This window comes from Chanos chanos, chromosome 2 (assembly GCF_902362185.1).
Source record: "Chanos chanos chromosome 2, fChaCha1.1, whole genome shotgun sequence".
Lineage (NCBI taxonomy): Eukaryota > Metazoa > Chordata > Actinopteri > Gonorynchiformes > Chanidae > Chanos > Chanos chanos.
The window spans coordinates 54,596,217-54,615,131 of NC_044496.1; the positions used below are offsets into that span (position 1 = coordinate 54,596,217).

At 41.6% G+C, this 18,915-nt stretch overlaps 1 protein-coding gene across 5 annotated transcripts; it reads left to right on the forward strand.

Moving 5' to 3' along the window:
* Nucleotides 1-265: 265 nt before the first annotated feature.
* Nucleotides 266-18,892, forward strand: slc7a2 (solute carrier family 7 member 2). Of its 5 annotated transcripts, none has more exons than XM_030764998.1 (13): nucleotides 267-623; nucleotides 6,144-6,504; nucleotides 8,198-8,585; nucleotides 9,063-9,218; nucleotides 10,239-10,404; nucleotides 10,697-10,833; nucleotides 11,359-11,581; nucleotides 12,498-12,637; nucleotides 14,629-14,731; nucleotides 15,772-15,974; nucleotides 16,341-16,507; nucleotides 16,780-16,888; nucleotides 17,232-18,892. In XM_030764998.1, exons 3-13 carry the CDS (start codon nucleotides 8,216-8,218, stop codon nucleotides 17,378-17,380), a joined length of 1,923 nt encoding a protein of 640 aa, XP_030620858.1. In that variant the 5' UTR covers nucleotides 267-623; nucleotides 6,144-6,504; nucleotides 8,198-8,215; the 3' UTR covers nucleotides 17,381-18,892. The 5 variants fall into 5 exon arrangements, with proteins under 5 accessions (XP_030620862.1, XP_030620858.1, XP_030620861.1 ...); XM_030765001.1 differs by having other exon boundaries at nucleotides 6,271-6,504; XM_030765000.1 differs by lacking the exon at nucleotides 267-623 and adding an exon at nucleotides 3,907-4,098.
* The last annotated feature ends 23 nt before the right edge of the window (nucleotides 18,893-18,915 follow it).

Sequence of the window (18,915 nt, forward strand, 5' to 3'; positions counted from 1 at the left end):
AGTAACAACGTGGGATCAGACCAGGATACAGTTGCCCATGGTGAGAATGGTACTATCAGTATCAGAGGACTCCAAAAGTTCTTAAACAAAAGTGAAAGTGCGCAATAAATTGTAAAATGTGAGGAAAAGGGGAGGCAAAGTTCTCTGGGGAAGAGGGGGAGGGTCGTTTGCATGGTGAGATTTTTTGTTTCTATCACAATCTCATATTATGACGTTACTATGAGTTGGGGTTGGAAATCTACATAGGCTATATCAGATTTATAGCAATCGATTTCTAAGACATTAGTTTCAACAAATTCAGTCTAGGTATTCATTTGAAGCTGAGAACAGCTTCTGAATAATAATGAAAATACATGTGTTTTTCGATTTAAATACCTGAAATTAAACACTCAGGGTTAATTCGCATATTCTCACACTTAGACGTAGCCTCGTTGTCAAGTATGTTAACGTCGGGCTAGTTGTCAGAATGGTCAGGTCACACCTCGGAAACTGTAACTCCCGCCCAATTTGTTACTCTTGCGCACGGAGATAACTACTGCTGATTAGATTTTTTAATTCAAGGTGAAGGCACGTAGGTGAAATTCGATAGGATCTGCAGAAGGTACGCATTTGACACTATTAGAGTAAGTATCAAACTTAATCTCTCTAATAGGACCACGTATCTATCAGGTTACTGTTAAAAATCAGATTACTTACAGACATTTTTTCTCCTTAAATTTATTGGATTGCGGATTCTGCAGGCTACAGATGCGACTGTTTTGTTTTGTATGGTGTTGTTGACAAGTTCACCCCAAAAGAGAACGCACATTTCACTGCTGAGGTTGGCAACATATGGGAAGCCAAAACCTAATGTTTAATACTCGGAATGTTAAATGCCCAGTCTGAACACTTGAGAATTAACGTTACTTAGTTGTGAGATGAAAAATCAAGGGAAAAGCAAAGAGCAACGCAGAACATTACTTGGTAAAATCTCGACGACCGTTACACCTATAAAACGAACTCATCCTATCATTCGCCGTTGTAAGACAGGTACCTGTACGATCAACCAGTGTATTGCCGAAACTGCGTTTCATGTTGTAGTCACAACTAAACAGTGTGCTCACGGAATTGCCTTGAAACGTGACAAATTCGGTAGAGTCTTGGGCATATTTGGTAAACAAGTGTTTCTCTGGCGCACAGTTCAACAATTTAACCGCATCATTGAACTTCTGAACAAATTTCAACATCCCATCTGAATATTTTTAAAGAACCGAAAGACAGTGGAAAGATTAGAGTTTACACAGAAACGTATTTCCTTTATCAGAGTGATTCCCAAAATAAGTCGGGGGCCATCTGTCTGTACACCTTGGACAACCAGAAAAACAGTAAAACTTTTCAGTTAAACTGAGCAGAAGTGATTGAGTTACTAATGCTTGACAGCCCTCAATCACACGCCTGTCAGGCCTCGGTGATGCCTTCGGAAACCAAACAGAATGGCCTCTGCCTCTTTAGATTCACTGTGGTGTTTCAGGAAACAGAGACCTGACTTGTCAATATATAACGCTGTGACTTTCCTACATCTTTCTGTCTTTCTTTCTACCCACTGGCACGTGTGAAAATGAATATTCAGTCATTAACTGCATTGACCCTACCATGCACAGTGCTTAGTAGCAGAAGAGAACACATTTGCCATTGTATTTCTCAAGGGGACAAACAGTGTCACCGTTTGAAGGTGTTCATCATAGGGAAACCCTGCTACAGTTTTTTATGGGGCATCACACCTGATGCTTGAGTATTACCTTTGTTATTAAAAAAGGAGGCATATGGGCTTGTTATTGCAGGTTTGTACATTGTAAAACCTGCTGTGATTTAATAAAGCTCTGTGGGTTTATGATGGTTGTAAAGGAATGATTGACTGAATGTGACCTTTCTCATATTGACCGCAAACAAACGTGGCCCCCATATTTTGAAATTTCCTTTTATTTGCCTTGACCAAGGACAGCAACATTCATCATTTGTATTTTTATGAAGAATCTCATGAGAATACTTGCATCAGTGACCCCGGCCAGCGCTGGCACCTAAGTTCTAGGTCACTGAATCTTCCTCAGAACAAACAAACAAGCAAACAAATCCTAATTTCACGGAACCCAACATACACACATTCCAGTTCGTTTAAAAGTTAAGCTAATGATGGAACTAAATGTGTATGTCCCCATCTAATCACTGTAAATATTATGCTCTCAAATTCCCTCTCTTCTGTATCAGATCCAAAACTGTCACGATGAGCCATACGACAATTATAGAAAACATTGTTGGCTTTCTTTTGAAGCTATGCTATATGAGTATGAGTGTATATTTCATATCACGGTATGTATTCATATCGCTATACTCACATTTTATATCACTGTGGAGGTAGTTCCACAAGTAGTACTTTCTGCCTGAGGATGAGGGAAATATTAACTGCTTATTTGTAGAGCCAGTACTGAATTTACACAGTTGGAGACGAAGTTGAAGAATATTGCAGTTTGAATTTAAAAGGATGGCTGACTATGTACCTTTGGAAGGATATTGTCTGAAGAGTAACTGAGTTCGGTCATATGAATTTCTTACTGTAAGAAGACCAAAGGAAATAAGTTTTGTCAGAGCATTTTTTTAAAAAGACCCCCCCCCCCCCAGAGGCACATTTTTCATCAGACGTTCTGCTCCCTAATAGGAGCAGAATAATAAGAAAGTACAGCATTTAGTGGTTTTTAATAAAGAGAGCATTACACAGACCCAGGAGTGCTGGAGGACAGGTGAGCGGTCTCAGCACCAGGGATAAGGCTTCAGATGTCCATCATTAAACAGTAGAGAAAACATCTCTCTTCTCAAGGAGTATGGGTTCATTAAGGAAGGGGGCAGTGTTCTGTTGTAAGCTGGATAACCAAAGGAGGACTTTGTCCCAAAACAATGTCGGTTTTTACTTTTTAAGGTCTAAAAGTATGTTACTTGGTTATTTTCTCAATGTGATGTGGCCTTTAAAGGAAAGCCTCATACCTGCAGACAAAGTTCTCCCTCTGTTATTTAAGGAAATAAAAACGTAAAATGGTCATTGGAAGTGAATGGGGTCTTAGTTTTGGATCACTAGAAGCCGTTGATGCATTTATGGTTACTACATTACTTGTTTTAAGATGCTACCTTGGTTGTTCTCTATCCATTGATTGAGCTCCCATAATTAATATCATCAAAATTATTCATTGGTAAATTAATGAGTCATGTCCCAGTTATCCTTCTTTGATATAAATGTAAAGATATTGTCTGGACTTTGGTATTTATCGTAAATGATTATTTTGTCAGCTAATTATTCTTCACTGTAGGTTGACTTGAATCAGTGTCGCTGCGTGGAAGATGTTCTCTTTGGTGGCTCAGTTTCTTGGAACTAATCTGTCTGGATGTTTCATTTTTACAAGGGGAAGGAGCGCTTGGTGAAGTCTAGACATTTAATCTGCTAGTGGCTTGCTTAAAAAGGACTGAGACTCAGCTACACACAGTTCTTGGCGAAGACATAACTTCTTTGAATTTGTTGAAATGTTTTATTGTTATGCTTTGATGTCGTGCTTGACATTACAATATTTTTTTTTTTCTCTTTACAGAGTAAATCATGGTAGATGAACTTTTGTGACACGATCAGCTGTCATTGCATCAGCCTATGATGTATTACCTCAGATACACTATGACGTTCACAGTAAAGAAAGATGTTTGTTTTGTTAGACAAATACAGATAGCGGACAGCATTGCGAGATTTTAGAGGTTGCATGACTGAAGTTTACCTCAGACTGTGCAACAGGTACAGGTGCTTTTACATATGAGTTCGCATTTTTGCACACGGGTTATTGGTCATCTAGGTCGTTTCTTTTTTTGGGGGGGGGGGGGGGGGGGTGTTTGTTTGCACCATCATCAGTTCTATCAGTGACTCAAACATTTTCTGCGAGGTACCCTCTTGACAAACAGTGTTTAATCTTTTGGCAATGTTCATTGCACAACCAGGTCAGTTTGTGTTCGACACTGTATTCAGTAGCTTTCAAATATTACAGATTCAGGTTTGTGTCTGTGGGGAAGGCTGCTCTCTGCAGTTCTGTGGTAAGAATATCTTTGCGGTGCGTCAGTTGGAGCAATGCATGTTTTTGAAAGGGGAGCGAGAGAGAGAGAGAGAGAGAGGGTTTTTTTTTTGGATGGGAAAAGAATAGTAGGCATGAATCTGAAGCAGCATATCAATATTGTCAGGCTTCATTTAGAACTGGTGAAAGTCGTAGTTTGGCTTTATTTGCTCAGTTTTCAAAGGCCCCTTGTTTCTTGTAGGCCTGGCTACTTTGGCTAAGTGACAGTGCAATGGGGTTTTTGGACCGGTCATTATTTTGTGCCCAGAAGAGGGGCTCTTTTGAAAGGACTGTGAGACATGCCAGACCTTTTTTTTTCTCTTTTTTTTTAAATCATAGCTCAAAGTCTCATGATACAGTCCAAGTCACAAAAAGAACTGGCTATCTTTTAAGGTCACGCCAGTGTGTACAAAAATAGACCAAACAGCATTTTTTTTTTTATCTTTTTTTGGTAGGTAGTTTGGCTAGACTGTCAGTATACTTTTGCCTGACGCTTTGGCAGGCTTTTGACAGGCACTATATGTTTTAACAGACACGTTAATCCATCAGACCGTACCTTAGATTAATGCGATTCGAGACAAAGAAAAGACTTTAACGCTTTAACCAAATATTCACTGAAGAACTCAAAAGGCTTTTTTTTTTTTTGTGTGTGTGTGTGTGTGTGTGTGTGTGTGTGTGTGTTTGCAGTGAAGGCTCTAGTTCACCCATCCATTAAGAGCAGCTTTTACTTTTCAGTGTGGCATTTAAGGGGGACGCATTGGACGGATACAGCAGTCAGGCTTTGAGCTAATAGAGAACTGGGACAAGTGTGGTCAAAAACAGTGTAAAATAAAGCTTATGAGACGCCAAACACGGTCTGTTCACTGAGCTTTCTAATATTTTGTATAATGAATTGATGACGATGATGATTTATAAATTACAGCCGTCTCCGTGCCAGGTCTTTGGAAGCCCTGAGTCATCGAGTTATTCATTAAGGTTTATTTAAGTTTATTTGTTTCATACTCTCTCTTTCTCCAAGAGCTATACGACAGCAGTTTATTGATCCAATTTCTTTATGGTCAACCTGAGCTGCACAGGAGAACAAAATCTTCCATAAGAGCCCCTTACTTGCCAAGGTTCCTCCACCCTCCCCTGGCCAATCAGTGGCCATGCTTTTAGCGACTGGTCCATGCTGCGTTGGGCAAACAGAAGTGTCTGTTTCAATGTTTGTCAATGTCAGTTGCTTAATCATTTATCAGCGGTCAGTAAGTACTTGGGCAGCTGGGACTCTTTGGGCCGTGCATACATTAGAAAGAGCGTTTTTTAAGAAGAAAAATAAGGTGGAGAAATGGTTTCACCTGTACACCCCCCCCAAACATGCATGCATGCACCCGCTCACTTACTTACACACACACGCACACACGCACATATGCTCGTGTGCATGCATGCGTACACACACACACACGCACTTGCACATGCAAACACGCACACGCACACACACACACATGCACACACAGTGTTAGATCTTGGTAAAAGTAAAAGTGCTCTTGATCTCCTGGAGACATTGCCTGGAGAAGAACCTGTTGATGTTACTGGTTCTGTTGCTTGATGTTCTGTGCACCTGACAAAGTTCAGCTAACATATAATGCCTTGATCAGTACTGGTCAGCTAACTTCAAGTTTTTACCTTGGTCATGGATCTTCAGGTACAGATGTAATACCATAAAACAGGCAACCTCCTTGATAATTCTTTTCCCCTACTCTGAGTGCTTTACAAAGCAAGAACATTTTAATGTTCTTTTCTCACAACACACACATGCACACACACGCACACGCGCACACACACACACACACACACACACACACACACACACACACACACGCACGCATGCACGCACAGGGAAATTACTGCGTTTCTCCCTGGGGCCCTGGAGTGACCTTAAACTCTGGATATGTTAGCGCAACACTGCCTCCATCTGACCAAAGTGACATAAAGTCCTGCCCCTCTCTCTCTCTCTCTTTCCCTCCCACCCCCTCTGGGGTTGCACAGCTGCAGGATTGGGATCAGACTGGCCTCTTGAGTCAAGCCATCGGGGGGCAGAGCAAGTTAAGGTCCAGCAGGGGTAGAATGAAGGGAGGAGTAAACATAGTAGTCTTTTTTTGGTTCGACATGTCAGGAGCGAGCATTTGATTGTTGGAGCTTGAGGAGGGACATGGTAGACCCAGAGAAGCGGTTTTAGACAGAGCGTGACCCAACCGTCCCTGAACCTGAGAAAACGTGCCATGATCCTTGGACCGCCCGGTGGACTCTCTCACGGCTTTCCCTCTGAAGCGCGCGCCGCAGGGCTCTTCTCACGTGACATCACTTTTCCGACTCTGTGATTAACTGTCCGGTTGGCTCATTTGAACAGGTAAGCGGTCATCCGCGATCACGTTGGGGTTTTTTTTTTTTTTTGGCAATCTCCGGGTTGATTGATGTCACGGCGCACGCTTTTTTCTTGTAGTCAAATCACAGTGTTGTCTGATTGTAATCGTGCACATGTACTGACTCTTTATTATAGATCGAGCGCAGCTTAATAAAGTACTACAATAAAGTACTTCTTCTTCTCTTCTTAACAATTCATTTGTTTTTTTTTAAAATGCAGCCTACATTAGATTATTACTGAGATGTCACTGAACACATAAAACCCAATCACTCAGCCTCCCCCCCTTTTTTTTGCATTATTATTCACGTTTGATATTGAATCTGGTGTTTTGAAGCGATTTTTTTAGTAGTCATTAGAAATTTGTAAGCAGTAATCTGTGATCTTAACGCAGGAGTTACATTTTATGGATAATAGTAGTGTGTGGAAATTTGCATCAGCTAAGCTAAGTAACACTGTTGAGATTAAAGAATGGAATTTGTGGTGAAACATGCAGTGAAGTGACTGTCAGAGCTGAAGTGTAAGATGGGCTGACTAGCCTGAAGACACTGAAGGAAAACCATGTCAGTCTGCTCCCTGTGTCTGTTACGCAACTAATACTGTAGTTTTCCAAGTCTTAAAGCACCCTGGGTATTGTCATGTTAATTACCTGTCAAATAAGAGAACAGACAGAATTCTCTCATGATATGTGGGAAAAAAAAACCCAACCTCAACCCATTTAATAGATAACAATGCATAGTTTATGGTACTCAGTTCCTGTTAAGAGTCTAAAGAGTGTCTTTCATGCCTTTTAGTGAATAGACCTCAAGGAACTCTGAGGAGTTACAATATTTAAGCTTACATGTGAAACTGGATCTACGAGTTGACTTAGAGTTTGCTGTAGAGCATGTCCAGGCAGTTCTAGCACTGCACTTCCACAGAACATGAGTCTGTAGTGCATGATCCCAGTTGGAGTGTTAGTATTTTACTTCGATGAGAGAGAGTCACAGTTCATAAATTCCCTTAAACCTTTTCACTCCTCTTTTAGCAATCTATAACTGTATACATGAAAACGACTGCACTTACTGTGCAGACACCTGCTCAAGAATTTTGCAGCATTTAGTAAAGTTGACTGGACCTGTGTGTGTGGCTGTGTCAGTTCTGGGGTTGCTGACTTATGCCAAAGAAAACAGGGTGTGAAAGCATGGCACTATTTTTATGACTTACGCTGAGTATGTGCCAACGCAGTAAATAAATATATGTGCGAGTCTCGACAGTGTTCGCACCTCCGTGCTGGTGCCTGATAACGCTGCTCATTAGTTCTTGTTGAATTGCTGCTTACTTTATGCAAAATTCTAAAATCTTTAATGAAAAAAACCTTTGTGTCTGTGAAGACTGAGCCATTTTTTTTAACCATGTAAAACCAAGTCAGGGGAACAACTGCCTAAGCACTGTTTAACAGATTTAATAATGTAGTGTATGAATATGTTGCAGAAAAGTATTCGATTTGAATCTATTTTCTGATCTCTCTCTGTTTTTGTGTCTGTCTCTTTTTTTCTTATGTGCATCTCTCTCTGTTGTTTAGTCACTCTTTCAGTCGTCCTCTCCCACTCTCCCACTCATTTTCTCCTACCTGTTCCCGTCTTTTACTCATTGGAGAATGCTTGATCGTGTTCGTTAATGTCACTCTGGTTTTGGTCAGTGTTCCTCACCTGAAAGAATGCTGGGTCACGTGGTGTCGTTTGGCCGCTCCCTGGTTCGGAGGAAGGTGGTGGACATGGATTGCCTTGAGGACTCCAAACTGTGCCGCTGTCTCTCCACAATAGACCTCATTGCCCTGGGAGTGGGCAGCACGCTGGGAGCCGGCGTGTATGTGCTGGCTGGAGAGGTCGCTAAGGGTAACTCTGGTCCGAGCATTGTGGTGTCCTTCCTCATTGCTGCCCTGGCCTCAGTAATGGCTGGCCTGTGCTATGCTGAGTTCGGAGCTCGGGTCCCCAAGACAGGCTCTGCGTACTTGTACAGCTATGTGACGGTGGGGGAAATCTGGGCCTTCATCACTGGCTGGAACCTCATCCTCTCATATGTAATAGGTGAGCACAAAAGAAATAAATGTTGTTTGTGAGTAATTTTTTGTACTGTACTGTCTTGCACTGTACTGTACTGTACTGTACTGTAACGTAATGTATCATAATGTAACATAGCGTAATGCAATGTAACACAACGTAAAGTAATGCAGTGCACACAATGCACAATGTAACGTATCGTACCGTATCGTATCGTATTGTATCGTATCATGACGCAACGCAGCGTAACGTAATGTAACATAACGTTACATCATGTAACCTGACCTAATGTAACCTAGTGTAACCAAATATATCCTGCATAACAGAACCAAATGCAGTGCTACCTTATGTAACTTAACATAACGTAACTTAACCCACATGACAGGACCAAATGTAATGGAACACAATTTGTGTAACCTTTCTATATATTCCACCTATTTCTTTCTACGTAGAGGCCTGCTGTATACATTCGTGCAATGTGACGTGCTGACATTTCCTCTACAGGGACCTCGAGTGTTGCACGTGCCTGGAGTGGAACATTTGATGAGCTCATTGGGGGACATATCGGGCAGTTTGGCAAGACATACTTCAGAATGAGCTTGCCTGGCCTGGCCGAGTACCCCGACTTTTTTGCAGTTTGCCTCATTTTACTGCTTTCAGGTACGGCATGATAGAGCCTTTGGATTCACCACGGTAGCCCTGCCCTAAAGTCCTGTTGTCTTCTACGTACACTGAATCAAGCACCAAGACAGCTTCTGTAATACTACCCTGAGGTTTTGAGCGTAATAGCTGACCAGCAGCAAAGTTCATAATAAAGATGGAAAAAGCACTCGTCTGTGCACACAGGGTTAATTATGAAACCTCTGACAGCAATTCACGATGATCAAATATGAAATACGGGTGTCATTATGCGTTATGTACAAGCCTATGTCTGTTTTAGTTTTACCTGACATGATACCGAAATTATGAAATCATGAGCACATTTGACTGCTATCACTGATATGGGCAAAGGTTTTTTTTCCTGCCCCTCTTAAATTTAATCAGAGATGGCAGAGCGTGGTGTGTTTGTTTGTTGGAAAAGAAGGAGATGCAATCACATGGCAGAGAGGGCATGTAATGAGTATGACTGTGAATGCATAGCCTTGTGTGTGTGTGGATCCCTGGACCCTGTGTTTGCGCCCATCTTTTTTTTTTTTTTATTTGATTAACTTAGGATGTTTTTCAAACTGTTGCGTGATACGGAAGACGGAACACGATGTAGACCTCACGGAATGTTCTGGTGAATCTGTTGCTTTGTAGGTTTCGTCTGTCGTAAATGTAAAACGTACTGCCAAAATATTAAAATGTGAGTAAGAGAATCATTCTGTGTCTACTGTGAGTCCCATCAGCTAAGGTCACACAACAAGAGCTACTACAGAGTGAATATCAAAGGCGTCCAGTCAGATATTAACTTACCAGACTAATCAAGGATAGTTATGTCAAGGTGTGTGTATGTTTCAGCCAGGGAATTTCTTGTCCTTCTCTAAGTCAGAATCACTGAGGATACGCTGGAGAGCAAAAATTAAAAAAAGAAAGGTTTGGAAGTGAATGACCTTGAAGAATGCCTGTTTATTTTTATTATTATTATTATTTTTTTTTTATCAGTTCTGACTTTTGCTGAATGCTCATACTCTTCTTTAGGTCTACTGTCATTTGGAGTCAAGGAGTCAGCATGGGTTAACAAAATTTTCACAGCTGTAAATGTGTTGGTGCTAATATTCGTCATCATCTCGGGGTTTGTCAAGGGAGATCCTCTCAACTGGAATATCTCAGAGGAGTATCTCATAAATGTCACTGTCGTCACAAGGTGAGAACTTGCTCTTCGTACCAAAGGTGAGAAATTTTTCTCACTTCTCATTTTTTTCTCTTATCTGACTGCTTGTCTAAACATTGAAGTTACTCCAAAAACAATTGACCTTTAACACAGACGGAGATAATTATAAATGAGTGGATGCGCTAGTCAGCTCAGTGAATATATGTAAGTCACAACTGTATCACACAGCAGACTGTATCAGCGCTAAGCTGTCTACTGGCATTTCAAATGTGATAATGAGTTGAAAGCTATTATGTAATTCTCTCTTTTGTGACTCTTGCCACAGGAATCTGTCTTACGCTGATAATGTCACCAGTGATTATGGCGTGGGTGGATTTTTGCCTTACGGCTTTAGCGGGACTCTGGCTGGAGCAGCAACCTGCTTTTACGCTTTTGTTGGGTTTGACTGCATCGCAACTACAGGTTAGACTGTTATGTCAACTCTAATTGTCTTCAGATGCGTGGAAACTACTACACACATTCGTTTTCGCGTTCTGAGAATGGAAAAGCATTGAACACATGTTACAAGTGTTACAACAGCCCTGTTACAAGTGTAACAACACTCCTCAGATGATGCCTTTTTGCTCACCTGAGTAAGAAAATGTTTCCAACTGCACTTGGGGCAGCAGCTTGACCTAAACAGTAATTAATAAACATTCTTATTTACCTGGGTTCCTCAGGTGTGAATTGTATATATTCATGTATTCCTACAAAGTGGTTGTATTAAAATGACTTAGGTTGTTGATGTGTAAGTACACAGGTCCTAGAAACACTTAGTATAAGGTGGAATGCTTATTTGTATTACTTCATACACATGCGTGTGCAAACAGGCAAAATACTTAAAAACCCTCGTTATGTTAAAATAAGATAGGACAGTGCAGAAATGATGCATGTTGCTTTGAGATATAATCTTTGATTATTATAATGTACTCTATTTCCGCTGATCAGGTGAGGAGGTAAAGAATCCACAGAAGGCAATTCCTGTGGGTATAGTGGTTTCCTTGCTGGTCTGTTTCCTGGCTTACTTTGGCGTGTCCGCGGCCCTCACCCTCATGATGCCGTACTACCTCCTGGATTTGAGCAGTCCCCTCCCTGTGGCCTTTGAGTATGTTGGCTGGTCGCCCGCAAAATACGTAGTGGCGGCAGGATCTCTCTGTGCCCTGTCAACCAGGTAACTTCACACCGCTAACGCTCCTCACAGCTCCCCATCGTCTCACAGCGGGAGAGGCGTACTGGAGCAACACAGCAGCATTTAGCATGTGCGTAGCTGGTTTTAGATCACCACTGAATATGAATGGAGAGAACAAGAGTAACGCTGGGCCAGGAGTGCTTTAGGGTCGTAAGAGCCTTGAGAAGAAATGATCTGATAGGTAATATCGTTCTTTTAACTTCTACAGAAGTTAAAAGATGTTACTTTGGGGCCTTTTTGTTTGGATTGATTCCCATGGCTAAACTCAATGACTGCATAATTGGCTTCCTAGAAAAAGGACCAAAATTCTGCTAGTTTACTGAAGTGGGAGACATTACTTTGGTGGGTATTGTACTCTTCCAGAACAAAATTTAAGCATGCGTGGTGTTTGTCTCTCTCTTTTCCTGTTGTGATTAATTCAACCTCCAATGCCTTATGTTAACATTATCAAAAGTCAAAAACCCAATAATTATGTTTTGAACAATTTCCAAAGATTGCCAAAGTAATGAAAACTCTTCATGCCATTAAACAATACCAGGCATAAGTGTAAAGTAAGTACCTGTCTGTGTGACAGTGCCACGCTGCAGCGATGAGGCCTTGGAGGAAGTTTCTATAAAGAAAAAAAAAGACCTGTGACTTTGTGTGTCTTGTCTCAAAACGGTCACTATAATCTTTTGTAGTGTACAAATACTGAAATGTTGGCTTTTTTTTTTTTTTTTTTGATGCACTATAAAGAAAGAGGTCGGTTTGAGACAGAGTCTACAGTGTGTGTAATTGTTTTCTGTCGCTACGGTGAAGTCTGCCGCTGTTGTGACGGGGGGGGGGGGGGGGTGCCTAACTAACGTTATTGGTCCTGTGCATGTCTCTGCTCCCCCCTCCCCCCCCCCCCTACATGCAGCTTGCTCGGCTCGATTTTCCCAATGCCACGTGTAATCTATGCAATGGCTGAGGATGGGGTGCTTTTCAAAGTGTTAGCCCGAATCAATCCTAAGACGAAGACCCCACTTATTGCCACAATGAGCTCCGGCGTAGTCGCAGGTGAGAGCTGGGGAGGAGGGAGGGGGTGGGGGAAGAAAACGTGAAAACTGTGTGCCAAACTGTTCAACCAGGCAACTGTGAAAACGAGGGCTGCATTTTACAACAAAGCCTAACGTGAGTCCAGGATAGCAAAAGAGCGAAGACCTGTATACAGGCAGAGCGCCATCAAAAACGTCTATGGAATTCGATTGCGTTTCGTGCAGACATGTGGAAACTGCTAAGAATTTAGATGAATCCTCACTCTTTCATGGTTGCCTGAAGTGTCTAAAATGTTCTTTTTTTTCCCTTTCTAGAATGCCCTGTGTTTGAATCATGACCCCCCCCCTCCCCTTCCCCCTCCCCTGCCCCCATTTTTGTTTTTGTTTTTGTTGTTGTTTCTAGCCTTTTGGGCTCCATGTTCCCCCTTCCTCGCATTCTCTTTGCCATGGCTCGAGATGGCATTCTGTTTAAGTTTCTTTCCAAAGTGAGTAAGCGCCAATCGCCAGTGGCTGCCACCATGGCAGCGGGCACCACCGCCGGTAAGAGGAAAGGCATGGATCGAACCTGTGGTGTGCTTTTCTTTGGGGTGCTTTCCTGCCTGGGGTGGAGGCTGCGGTGTGGTGTGGTGTGGTGTGTGTGCGCATGCATGAGATTTCACTGGTGGCGGGTGCATGACGTGACAATGGTGTGGTTACCATGGTGACACAAATTAAGAAGCGATCATTAGCGTGTGAAGGCTTTTGGATCTGACAGTTTACATCGCAGACGCCAGGTTCTCCGCTTCAGAGTCGTTAGGAAGGCATTTATATTTGATCTCGTATGAATATAAAAGACAGGCTCCAGCACGCAGCTTGCTTACATAAGTAATATATGAGGTTCTCAGTAAATATGCTAGTGTTGTACAGAGAGGTAGCATTGCATTGTGCACACAGTACAGCATTCCCTCATCACACCAGTATCCTTAACTTAACCAGAGTCGTTCTGGAAATGTCAAGCAATAGTTGGTTTTTACCAGTTCCATATTCAGTGATGGTATTGTCCCAGCTGAACAGCCGGCTCAGTCCGGAGCACATTTCTGGTCACGTTTTTTTTTTTTGGTTTTTTTACCTCGAATGTACAGTATATGATCTGTCTACAGCTTAATGGCAGCTGAGGCGGAAGACTCCCCCGTGCGTCCTTAGTGAAGAGGTCACCGTAGAGCTCAAGGCTTTGATGGCTGCAGGACGTGAGATGACAGAGAGAAGGGTCGGGGTGCGTGGGAGGGCAGAGGAGGGAGTAGTAGGTCAGAGGTCGAGGGAGAGGGGTCGGAGTTTGGTTCAGGAAGCCCTGCTGAGGTCGTATGCTGGGACCAGACCGAAGCCCTTAGGTTTTTTGTTGTTGTTCAAAGCCGACATGCAGAGTGCAAACTGAGTCACCTGTTCCTATCTGCGTTGAGGCATTGTATAAGACTGCACCCCCGGCGATCCCTTTGAGCCTCATCTGTCGCCGTGCAGATCAGGACTCACTGCATTCTCTTGAAATTCGTTATTGCAAAAATCGCACAGAAGTTCATTCTTTACATGTCACAGTGAAGCTGTGTGAAGCAGAAAACTTTGGTGGAATGCATCAAAAAAGGTTTTCTGTGTTTGAAAAGGAATCAAATAACTCTGTGTTTCAAATAATACTGCTTTCAAGTAACGTTGTTTTAAAAAAGAATCCGATAAACTATTATCCCACTGTTATTAAACATGCTCTTATAATGCTTCCTACATATGTTTTTAAAAGCAGTGTTTAAGACTGTTTAAAACACTGTTTCTTGCATCTGACTGGTGTATATGGGTGATAATTTTTTTTGTGTTGGTGATGCATGCTTTGTTCGGTTGTCATAGCAACGCAGCGTGTTTGTCCGTGTAACCGTGTTTGTGAGAATGCTCTTTAAATGTCTGACATTTTTTGAAATCATGCTCAGTGTTTTGACGTGTTAGATTAGACAATTGTGGGCAGATATTGACCTGTTTTGTGCTGTCCCAAAGCAATCATGGCCTTCCTGTTTGACCTGAAAGCCCTGGTGGACATGATGTCCATTGGAACATTACTGGCCTACTCTCTGGTGGCAACATGTGTTCTGATTCTCAGGTGAGTATCAGTGACCTCCTTCTGCGACATTCAGTTCCCTAAAAACAAACAAACAAACAAAAGAAGTCTCCCCACAGAAAAAAAATACTCAAAATGCATGACTATGACCATGGAATATGACTAATGAGAGGAAATTGATTTATTGTCTAGGTGACACTGCCAAGGTGCAATCACGAGTTGAGAATATCGTGAAAATCATTACCTGCCCAAAGAAACATCTAGTTTATACCACTAAATTACTGAAGATCTATGATGCAACTGTTCTGAATACAGTTATTGTGTAAAAACCCAGTGACCTCTTTAGTTCTCTGTCATGTTTACTCAACTTCAGACAAGCTCATTTTTTAGTCGGAAAAGAAATTCAGTGCTCAGAAAAAGTCATTTTTATACATTTTTTTGGGCATTGACCAGAAGTACACACGTCTTGTAGAGGCACAAAGACGTCTTTCAGCGTGTTGAGTAAACACGGAGAGAAAGCCTGCTGACCTATGAGAAGTTGTTGAGATATTGGCATATGTAGTGCTCACAAATATGGTTACACTTTGTGTACAGTGGTCTCCCTCAAATAACGCCAACTGCTCCAAACTGGTGCAACCCGGTTTTTGTGTTCTACTTAATCTGCTGCAAGTCAGATGTGTTCCACAGGTGTTTACCTTGTGCCATCTAGTGGTTATATGTAATCTTTGAAAATGAATTTAGTAATATCATTCTATAGTTAAAATGTTTAAGTGATAAGATTCGATATTTTGGTCATTTGACAAATAGAACATAGAACATGAATAGCGGTGCCTTGGTTCTTTTGCAGGCAAAAGCCATCTTTTACGATGGCAGCGACATATTACATTTGTTCAGGTTAAGAAAGAAAGAACGAAAGAAAGAAAAAATGGTGGCGTTCATACAATGTTTCAGTTTTCATCCAGGAGGTTTTCTGCGGTGATCTACCAGACTGCAATTTCAGATATCGAAGAATTAGCATTCATACGATCATCTCTATTAAGCTACGGGTCATGCATGTATGTTGCTAACGCACTGGGTTACAGGTACCAGCCGGACGCCGTGGACGAGAGGCCCAGGATGACGAACGGAGAGAGGGAAGAGGGGCCGGAGTCCGAGCTGACGGAGTCTGAATCTCATCTCAACATGCTGAAGGACAGAGGGATGACACTGCACTCTCTGCTCCATCCCTCCATCCTGCCTACTGAACAGTCCTCCTCTGTGGTTAACATGGCCGTCGGCGTGATAGGTACGCGCCCCACGAATGATCTGATACGACATGATAGCCCCAGCCAGTCTTTCTCGGGCATGCAAATTTGAAGCGCCATTGAAATGGATTTGCGTCTCATTCAAGAGCGTTTGACTAATTGAATACGACGATTCAAATGCGACTAAATGTGATCTTAGCCTTATTTGCTTTATCTTGGGGACATTGCCCCATTTAGGTGAAGAACAGAGAAGGGTCTTTTTGTTAACTTGGCATCACAGCCATTGTCTTCCCCGGATCTGTTTACATTGATTTCCTAAACCAAACAAACATTTGCTATCAACGTCTTATACATATATGTATTGCTGTCAGTGTTGAATATGTATGTGCATGTTTCTGGGTTTGCAGTGATTGCGGTGTGTGTTGTCAGCGCTCTGACGACGTATTGTAGCCAAGCCATTCTCGACTTGAAGCCTTGGATCCTTGGGACGTTGGCTGCCTGCAGCGTGATCTTCATTGGCTGTGTCTTCGTCATTTGTAGACAGCCCCAGACGCACAAGAAGGTCTCATTTATGGTAGGTGAACGGAGCCGAGGATTACAGAACAATACAACGCAACCGCGTAAAGCATTTATAAAGCCTAGTTAATGCAATGGTACAGGCATTGGTACAGCATTAGAGCACGTACAGCGTAATGTGTGTGAGTTTCAAGCCTCAGGGTCTCATTGTGCAAAGCAAACCGGACCTGCCAGAGTGCCTCTTTTGCCCCACCAGTTCCCCTCTGGTTCCCGGTATTGATGAGTGTTTTGGCAGATGTTTGACTCTGTGTGTGTTTTTGTGCTCGACAGGTTCCCCTCTTACCATTTCTGCCCATCTTGAGTATATTTGTCAATGTTTACCTCATGGTCCAGCTGAGCGTGGACACGTGGATACGATTCTCCGTCTGGATGGCTGTGGGTACGTGCTGAGGGTCTGTTACACATGTAGTCGTGCTCAAAGTGCTGATGCTCAACACATTGCCTCCCTCACTTTTTCTTTCTCTCTCTCTCTCTCTCTCTCTCTCTCTTTCTCCCTCTCTCTCTCTCTCTCTCTCTCTCTCTCCCTCTCTCTTTCTCTCTCTCTCTCTCTCTCTCTCTCTCTTTCCCACTTTGATTACAAGTGTGTGGATGGGAGAGGTGAATATAATGAAATGAGCTCAGAATTTAGAAAGGGACTTTTGTTTAAATATTAATGAATTAAAATCATTATTTTTGTTCTTTCTATCTCTCTACTTCTCTCTCTCTCTTCGTCTCTCTTCTAGGCTTCCTCATTTATTTTGGTTATGGTGTGTGGCACAGTACTGAACGCCAGAGGCAAAAACAGGGCTTTGCGTCGCAGAAAAAGAAATTGATGGGGAAGGGCAGCAGTATTGAGCGATTTAACCTTCCGGAAAAGACCGTTCAGTGTTAGAGAAGATCCGTTCAAAGCCCTCAGACTGTTTTAGGAAATGAAGAGAAAAAATTTGCAACAAGCCAGCGAGTCATTCACCTCCCACATCATTAAAGCAACCGTTGTTATAATTCAGCGTCCCTGCAGCTGAGCGCTGTTGAAATATCGTCTCTGATTCGCTCAAAAAACGCAGCGTACACAGTGCCGTCGTAGTGATCCATACACATCATCTTTGACTCTGTATTTAGGCACAAAAAGCGTTGATTCGTACAAAACAGTATGTCAGTATGTATTTTTTCATAGATAAATGTGCCACAATAATCCCAAAGAGTTTCATTAGCTGATGAATTTTGAGGACGGTGCATATGTAGTCTCTCTTCTTTTTAACTTGCGTTTTTGTCTGAACTCGTTGTCTTGCAACTGTATTTTTAGTGTATTTTGTGTCTTTTAGATATTAATTCACTGTGTCCTATTTTCATGTAGTAAAATTTCACTTAGAGAGCAATTGACTTATTTTAGAATATCTAGAGAACATGTTGGTAACTTTTTATGTTTTCATACTTTTCTGGAATCAATTCCTATTTTGTACACTTGATACAATTAATGTTACACTTTTAAAAAAAACAAAATAATGCAATCTTTTGTGTTTGAAATATTCACAGTTCTTTTTAGCATTTTTAACTCTTTCTTTAGTTTTATTGATAGAATATTTTGATAAATTTCCTTTTCATTACCAGTGAATGACTATTATCAGCAGAAGTGTAACACAGTCACTGTGTACAGACAGTATTTCTCTGTTGAGATGTTGGAGATATATAGACTTGATGATGTGAACTGTCTTTAATTAGTCTGTCACTTATAGAGGTGATCTAATCCCTAACGCAACAATCCATCTTTGTATGACCAAAGTCATGTCTTTCATGGCAAACAGACAAAAATGTCTATTTTTGGATTCAGTATTAAGATAATCCGACCTTCTTTAGCCAGCGCTATTATGCGAAGGTGGGTTTGATGTGATGCTAACAGTATGATATCCCTTGTTATGATGTTTTCCTTTTATTTTTTTAATCTTTTTTTCCTGTTGTAATCAAGTACACAAAAAAGTTTTAAAATGTTTTACAAATGTGTTTACATGGAGAACATGGATATGAATAATGCTTTCATGTATGTGTGTATGTGTGAGACTTGAGTTCATTTTTTGTGTACATGTGCTTCTCTGGGTCTTGAATACCAGAACACTTGAAGACCCTAAACTGCTCTAACCAGAGACATATATTTTGTACAGTTTTTGCTGATTAACATCTATCATTTAATCAAGTTGGTCCTGTTCTTTGCTGATCTTAAACAATTTGATTCTCATTTGATTTTGCTTGTCTGATTTGGTTTTGGTGAGACTAGTGGCAAAAACACGTCGTCTTAACAGAGTATTACTCAAAACAGATGTTCTGCAATGGCAAAAAAAAAAAATCTTTTGTCATAATTTTCTACTAACTGCAATTGTTGTCAATAAATGTTTCTGTTTTCAGTTTTTAAGTCTCCTTGTCTTGTGGCTTGTA

Bases quoted from the DNA above. Each gene is read 5' to 3' on its own strand.
- slc7a2 (XM_030765002.1), top strand. From the start codon at position 8,216: ATGCTGGGTCACGTGGTGTCGTTTGGCCGCTCCCTGGTTCGGAGGAAG. The intron at 10,405-10,696 runs GTGAGAACTTGC...CTCTTGCCACAG, and splicing joins AATGTCACTGTCGTCACAAG to GAATCTGTCTTACGCTGATA. The intron at 14,732-15,771 runs GTGAGTATCAGT...ACTGGGTTACAG, and splicing joins ACATGTGTTCTGATTCTCAG to GTACCAGCCGGACGCCGTGG.